Source organism: Punica granatum, chromosome 2, assembly GCF_007655135.1.
Source record: "Punica granatum isolate Tunisia-2019 chromosome 2, ASM765513v2, whole genome shotgun sequence".
Classification (NCBI taxonomy): Eukaryota; Viridiplantae; Streptophyta; class Magnoliopsida; order Myrtales; family Lythraceae; genus Punica; species Punica granatum.
In genome coordinates, this window is record NC_045128.1 from 26,649,919 (window position 1) to 26,657,434 (window position 7,516).

General features: G+C 42.4%; 1 protein-coding gene across 1 annotated transcript; it reads left to right on the plus strand.

Annotated features, from left to right (window-relative positions):
* The first annotated feature begins 4,330 nt into the window (after positions 1-4,330).
* Positions 4,331-7,233, plus strand: LOC116197956. The gene is made up of 8 exons (XM_031528241.1): positions 4,331-4,760; positions 4,901-4,960; positions 5,043-5,291; positions 5,418-5,494; positions 5,803-5,879; positions 6,128-6,260; positions 6,381-6,547; positions 6,769-7,233. The coding sequence occupies exons 1-7, from the start codon at positions 4,331-4,333 to the stop codon at positions 6,534-6,536; spliced, it is 1,182 nt and encodes a 393-aa protein (XP_031384101.1). The 3' UTR covers positions 6,537-6,547; positions 6,769-7,233.
* The last annotated feature ends 283 nt before the right edge of the window (positions 7,234-7,516 follow it).

Sequence of the window (7,516 nt, forward strand, 5' to 3'; positions counted from 1 at the left end):
CATTGTATGTTCTGTATATGCCGTGAACTTGTTGGGTAAATATTTGATATTCGCCCCCCAAAGATTTGTTATATCTTAGAATAGGCCTTTGTAGATATCTTAGAATAGGCCTTTGTAGATATTGACTTATTTGGTTGGCAAATGTGATTTTAAAATCACAATTTTAACATAATTATATCCACAACAAAATAAAATAATTTATACAAAATCAAAAGATGGGCCCATTTATACCACTTTTTTTCAAAATCAAAATCTGATTTTAAAATCATATTTTGAAACCAAACGCAGTAATAGTTTTTCAAAATTGCATTTTCTAGATTTCATTTTGTATTTCATCAAAATTGAATTGAATGATGTCGTTTCGAATCCATACGATATACCTGAGTTGATTTAGAACCATAAGATTTTGAATGCGATTGAAATCTTGCAAAAATCAATTAGATTTATCCAGAATTTAATTCAATTAGAAGTAGAAATAATAATTTTTCTGGGGTAAAAAGACGAAGTTCATTAAGTAAAATCGTTCATGCACTACGCGCTTACAGTACAAGGGAAATAATGTCCCATAGCATCCCGAAACAACAATGTCATAATAGAAAGGGACAGAGAAAGCAAAATTGTAGAACTACTAGATAAAACAGCTCTTAGTGTGGCCAGGTGGTCCGCATCTCTATTCACTTCCCTAAAGATATGCCTGAGGATGATGTCTTCAAATTCATAGCAGAGGTTCCTGCAATAATCGATCAAGTTCATTAGAGCTATATTAAAGGTGTTTCCTCGTATCCAATCAATGATGAGTTTGGCTTTAAGCTCAATAACAAGTTTTCAAATATTGCAGTCTCGAGCGAGGAGAAGTCCCTGGTGGAGGGCTTTGCACACAGCTACGGGGCTCGTTGTGATTCTCAATTTTAAAGAAAAGCCAGCAATCCAGCCATCTTAGGGGTCTCAAATGACGCCTCCCACACCCGCCAAGCCTGGATTAACCCTCAATAAGCCATCAGAGTTGAGCTTGTGGTATCCCTCTAGTAGGGGATCCTATTAAACATGGATGTGGCTTTGGCCGAGCTATAGATGCATAGTACTTAGCCACCGCATGTATGGCGTGTTTGATGAGACTACTGTGTAGCAGCTTAGAAGAGAATATCAGCAAATTTCGACTCTTCCAGAGTTTCCATATGGCAAAAGCAAATGTCACCCCCCAAGGGGATGTTGAGGTTTGATTAATGCATGGAGGAGATATTGGAAATGATCCAGCTCCCAAAAGGGATCGAGAATTGTTGTCAAAAGATGCGGGCATCATGATAGCTTCGGAGAATGTGCTCGACTAATTCTATGGATACAGAGCAAATATAGCAAAGGGGAGAGACAGGGAGGCCATGCCTTGCAAGAAGGTTGGTTGTGGCAAGTTCATCCTTTATACAAAGCTATATGAAGAATTTGATTCAAGGTAGAGTAGGGCTCGACCAAATCCAATTCCAATTGCTTGCAAGTGAATCAGTGCAAGAGATAAGTTGATTTGGAAGAGAATTTGACATTATGTGTGTGTCCCCAAAAGACGGAGTTGGGTTGGTCGTGCAGGGAACCAATGGGCAGATCGCAAATAGAATTTGCAATCATAGGAGGCAGATCAAAAGGAAGGTAGCTGAGGTCCCAAGCCCTTGAGGATGGCAGGACTGAACTGACTAAACAGTTGGATTTAGATGGTGGCAGGGGCTCTTTAATGCAATTTCGAAGAGGTTTCATGCCAACCCAATGATTAGACCAAAATTTAGAAGAAGATCCATCACCGATCTGACATTTAACTACTTTTTCCCATACATTTGTTCCCACTCTAGTTGCTTGAGCCTTTTTAGCATTGGATTGACTTTGGGAATTGAACCTATGTTGGAGGAAACGGGCCCAAGGGGCATTAGAGGAAACAGCCCGAAAGACAAGGCTACCTAGGAGAGCTATATTATAGAACCCCAATCCGATGATATTGAGACCACCCATATTCTTAGGCTTAGCAACTTCGTCCTAAGATATAAGGTGGAGTCTCCTTTTGTTGAGGGTGGAACCCCATAGAAAGTCACGGTTGATTCGTTCCAAGGTGGAAATAGTGGAGCGAGGAAAGAGGGAGCACTACATAGAGTATGAGGGTATAGCTGATTCAATAAGGATAATTCTACCCCCATGGAAAGAAGCTTGATTTTCATCCTGCTAGCTTGGCTCTTACTTTTTCCACCACAAAGGAGAAGTGTGTTTCCTTTCGGGAGGATAAGTCTATCGAGAAACCAAGATATTTCCCCGGATCATTGGTTTCTTAAACGTTAAAAGCATAGCAGGTTTGGGCATGGCTAGCAACGGACTTTTTTTGGCAAAGAGTAGCTTTGATTTCTCGAGATTGATCCTCAAGCCTGATTCAACACAGAAGTGATCAAGGGTTGTACGAATAGCTTGAATTGTAGATTCATTAGTGTTTCCCATGAGGAGGATGTCATTAGCAAATCATAAAATGGGACAGAGGGAGGCTTCCTTGTACATGCTCAATTCCCTTCCATAATTTAGAGTCTATATCATCCTTAATCAAGTTGACCAGATATTTCATACAAAGGATGAATATGTATAGTGATAGGGGGTCGCCTTGCCAGAAACCACTTGAAGGAAAGAACTGATCAAGGCCCGCACCATTGAAGAGTACCGAGATTGTAGTAGTAGAGGTACAGGATATAATCAAATTGATCTAGGTGCTCGAAAAAGCAAAATGACTAATGATTTTACAAATGAAGGGCCATTCAAGCCGATGAAAGGCTTTCTCAAGATCTAACTTGAGAACGAAGCCACCTGAAGCTAAATTGTATGTTCTGAAGAATTGTATTACCTCACGGAGAAGGATAACGTTATCAATTGGTCTCCTCCCTGAGATAAAGTTGCATTGGAAGGGAGAGATCAGGTCATTGAGGCAAGGACGAAGCTGCCGAACCATGATTTTTTAGATGACCTTGTAAATTGTATTACATAGGCTTATGGGACGGAATTGTGTGATAGTATCTGGGGCATCGCACTTTGGAATTAAAGAAATAAGGGTGTGGTTCAATCCTTCAAGCAGAACTAAGGTAGCAAAGAAGCTTTGGACGACCTGTTCAGTTGAGGTCCCGACAATGTCCCAACATCTTTGATAGATACATATCATCAGTCATTCTTCCTAGTAAGGACGTGACGTGCCTTCTAACATGATCATGGGGGTCTAACTTCCCATCATACGCAGCTATCTGGGGGTGAAGGAGAAACTAGGCAGCAACTAGGTAGCATAAATCTCCATAGACAGAGGCAGAGTGACATTTGAATTGAAGACGAGGACCCCTATCCTCTTCCTTTCAATCTCAGCAAAGCGTTCCTCAATTATCTTGTTAACTTCCTCAGGTGTCAGCAAAGTTGGAAGCGGGGTCACGGCCAAGAGTCTCTACAAGCTGCGAAGCATTCTTGGCCTCCAAGGCTTTCTTTTGCTTCTTAGGGGACTCTGAGTACTCCGACTGGACAGAGTTCGCGGGGTTATTCTAGGCATCGCCCTTGGACCCCCTCATCTTGCTCATTATCATCATAGGGAAAGCATTCTCACGACCTTCTTCATGGCCTGAACTTTCGCCATGAGAGCCTCAGAGAGGTTGTTGATCAAATGTTCGTCTAGATTTGGGCCTTGAGGAGGGGGAACAACATCCACTACATCGGGAACATCCCTAGGGAGATATGTGTCATCTGATAGGTGATTTGAATGCTGACCAGCCTTGCTGTTTGCGGGATTTGCGTTCGATTTTGCCTGGCTTTTTGTCATAACCATCTTTAAATCTTCCGACGAACTACAACACAAATGATAATTGGCAGAAACCTAAACCTTTCGCACGATTTCTACTGACAGCGCCAATGCTACGGACCTGTGAATCAAGTTGAATCAACGTGCAATCCTCATGCTCTCGATCAACCCGCACAAAGGGAAATCAGGCTCGATTTCCCTCTCCTACGCTCAAGTCAACTAAGAATTCACGAGAATAAATAGTATCTAATCTCTTCCGCAATGGACGTACCTCGATATTTATAAACGATCATAAGAATATCCATTACCTTAACTCGCGGGATTCTCTATATATTCAGCAAATACCGTATCAAGATAAATTAGGAAGTTACCAATAAACTCTCACATCCATGTTGAGCCAACCACCCGCTTCGTTGGAAGGACCAAGGCCTACCCAAGTGAACCCAACTCAACAAGCTACGCGGGCCTGCTCGGCCCATAGGATATTCGGCCCAGAACCCGGTCCCTAACAGAACTTGAGCAGTATTTTAGCTTCGTTTCATGTTTGCTTCGTTCATGGCGCTTTATTTGGCTACGCTTCACCTGAAGCCTCCTCCCCCCTTTCTCAGTTCGCATTCCTTTTCTGGCCACTTTTCCTTCACCTTTCACCCGGAATTCCTGAAGAAGCCGCATACTCGTACAGTACGAGCATTACGAGAATGGCAAGAGTACGAAGAGGCCTTGAAGGCCAAGGATCTTGGAAGGGCTCTGAGGTTCTTGAAGTCTACAGAGAGCTCGTCGATTCAGCCCTTGGATGATTCTTCCCAGTCTCCATTTGAGGACTTGGGTCTGTACAGCGGTAAGGATGTGAGGGATTGGGAGGTCTTGGATGCATGTTTGAATGCAGATGACATGAAACTCGTCGCAAGTGCCTACTCTTTTCTCAAAGAGAAGGGTTTCCTTCCCAATTTCGGCAGATTCAGAAACATAGGTGATTAATCTCTTTCGGCTACCTTGCTTTTCTGCCATTTATTCGATTAGGTGACTGATTGGGGTAAAAGCATAAGCATAGATGAATGTGTTGAATTTCTCACTGGATTCATCTCTTGATCACTGCCATAATTCTTGCAGTTCTCGAGGGACCTAGAGAGGTTACACCAACAGTGTTAAAATCGTCCACTGGGTTAGACGGTACTCTCTGAAAGACTCATTATGTCCTTAAGTCACCTGAAATGAGTTCAATCATTGGGATGTTCCTCACTTTTCCGTGTAGTTTCTAGGTTTTCTCCAAAAAAGTGGGGCCTCTCTGGGAGCTCTGCTGCGGTCTTGGCTGCATTTCTCGGCGGAGTATCATTTCTTCTATCTCAAGGGATCGACATCAGACCAAACCTCGCTGCCGTACTAGGTCTAGCCTTCCTGGATTCGGTCTTCCTCGGTGGTTGTTGTTTTGCCCAGATATCTAGTTATTGGCCCCCACTTAGGCGACGAATCTTGGTTCATGAAGCAGGGCATCTTGTAGCAGGCACGCTACTACCATTCTGATTGTGAAATGCATTGAAAGGCCCCTTTTGCTGCTGTTCATTTCTCTGTTACCTGGGATACTGCTTCCTCGCCTTGGTGTGTTTATTAAACCTATTTCATGATGCAGCATACCTCATGGGTTGCCCTATTCGTGGTGTAATTCTAGATCCAATAGTCGCAATGCAAATGGGCATCCAGGGGCAGGTTTCATTTTATCCTTGTGCTCGATATTATGAATATGAAACTTGGTTGTAGAAAACCACTCAAATCTTCTAAATTCTTTCTTTGGAAACACCAAACAAGGTGGTAAAACTGGGATTGCAATTGGGAAGATCTCTTTAATCTTTTTCAAATTGAAAGCAATAAGAGTTTTTTTCTTTTTTATTAACGTGCAAGAGATATAAAGAAATCAGGATCGTTTCTCATGAAAAATGTTGTGCTTGTTCTGTTTATTTGTTATCGACATTGTATGATGGCTCTGACGGGCCTTAAATTCTCGAATTGACTTGCAGGCAGGAACACAGTTTTGGGATGAGAAAATGGATAAAGAGCTCGCCGAAGGACGGCTCAGTGGCACGGCCTTCGATAGGTGAGTATTGCCTCCATTAGTGAAAAAGGTCCTGTTAACAATTCAAATGTGACTTCTCTTATACTTTGACAAAAAGAAAAGCTCTGACACGGACTGTCTGCAGTGGTTTCTTGTATGTCGAATAAACTGCAACTGAGAATTGATACGGAACCACCATTCAATCCTATCGAGCGTCATCCGTGTTTGCACCTTTTCGCGAATTATGTTAATGAGGTTTCAAGTTCTTGGGATTTGGTTACTTGGATCAGGTACTGCATGGTGTTATTTGCTGGCATTGCAGCTGAAGCCCTCATTTACGGTGAGGCCGAGGGTGGAGAGAACGATGAGAACCTGTTCCGGAGCATATGTGTTCTGTTGGATCCCCCTCTCTCAATAGCACAGGTCGCCTTCTAAACTTAATGCAATCCCCCCTCCTTGGCCAGCTATTCTGGATTTATTAAGTGACATGAGTGAGAGCTTATATGGTCAGTTTGTTATTATCTTCCCTCTTTGCTGCAATAGATGTCGAATCAGGCGAGGTGGTCAGTTCTACAGTCGTATAACCTGCTCAAGTGGCACAAGCTTGCTCATCAGGCTGCTGTGAAAGCTCTTGAGAGTGGGAGTAGTCTCAGCACAGTTATCCAGCAAATTGAGGAATCCATGTCTTCCCAAAGATGAAACTAAATAAGGTAATCTGGGACCATGATTGTTGCCTAGGCTTCCCCAAGTGAGATTCTTTTGGACCGGGTGTTTGTTTAAATGCTGATCACCATGTGGTTCATGTACAAGCAATGAGGGACACATAGTATTGGCCCTTGTGTTTGATCCGGTCTGAAAGAAACTTTTAATTGATTCGAATTACCCCTTTTTCTTAACTAACATGTCGACTTTTTTGCTATGGACATTGCAGTTCGCGGGCGTCTTCTTGTTCATAACTCTTGGTATGTCCGATAGTCACGAGGAATCAATTTTACAGTTGAAGCGCTTATCAGATAATGCTTGGGACAACCAATAGGGCACTGCTCAAAGGATTCAAGGTTTAAATCAAGTCCCCGTCATGTGAGCCATCTTCATATAGGGCAGGGGTTGCGACCACATGAATTAGTTGCACATATGTAGTTACCGATTTCTTCCCGCCCAAACCCGGGCAAGGTAACGTAGCTTGGCCTCGACGGGAATCGAACCTTCTATTTCTTTTCTTGTCCTACATATATGGGGACAACTGTTGGAGCTGTGGGCCGACTGCCCAGGCCCAGAAAGGAGATCTTGGTTTGCTGTCCATTGTTAAAAATTATTGTGTTCTTGAAACACTTCAAGCTGTATTTAAAAGTAATATTGATAATTAATTTATATATACTAGTAAATTACGGGCATATTATGTTGCTGAAATTTGTTATTTTATTAAATAAAGGAATATTAAGCGAAAATACCGGTCCAACTAGCACGATCGTCTAGACCGAGCTCTCGGATATGTTCCAACTCAAAACCAACGTAACATACTACGCCATTGTTCAATTACTCACAAGAAAAGAAAAACGACAAAATTGCCAAATTGGTTCTTGAGCGAGCAGTTTTGTCTCAAATGCGTCCTGAAGGAAAATCTGAGCCAATTTAACCCTTGACCGATTAATGGTTCATTAGATCAACCATTCCATCAA

What these genes read in the sequence shown, in the direction of transcription:
- LOC116197956 (XM_031528241.1), top strand. Translation starts at nt 4,331, where the DNA reads ATGTTTGCTTCGTTCATGGCGCTTTATTTGGCTACGCTTCACCTGAAG. An exon ending in CGGCAGATTCAGAAACATAG is followed by an intron (nt 4,761 to 4,900) that starts GTGATTAATCTC and finishes TAATTCTTGCAG; the next exon opens with TTCTCGAGGGACCTAGAGAG. An exon ending in ATCGTCCACTGGGTTAGACG is followed by an intron (nt 4,961 to 5,042) that starts GTACTCTCTGAA and finishes TTTTCCGTGTAG; the next exon opens with TTTCTAGGTTTTCTCCAAAA.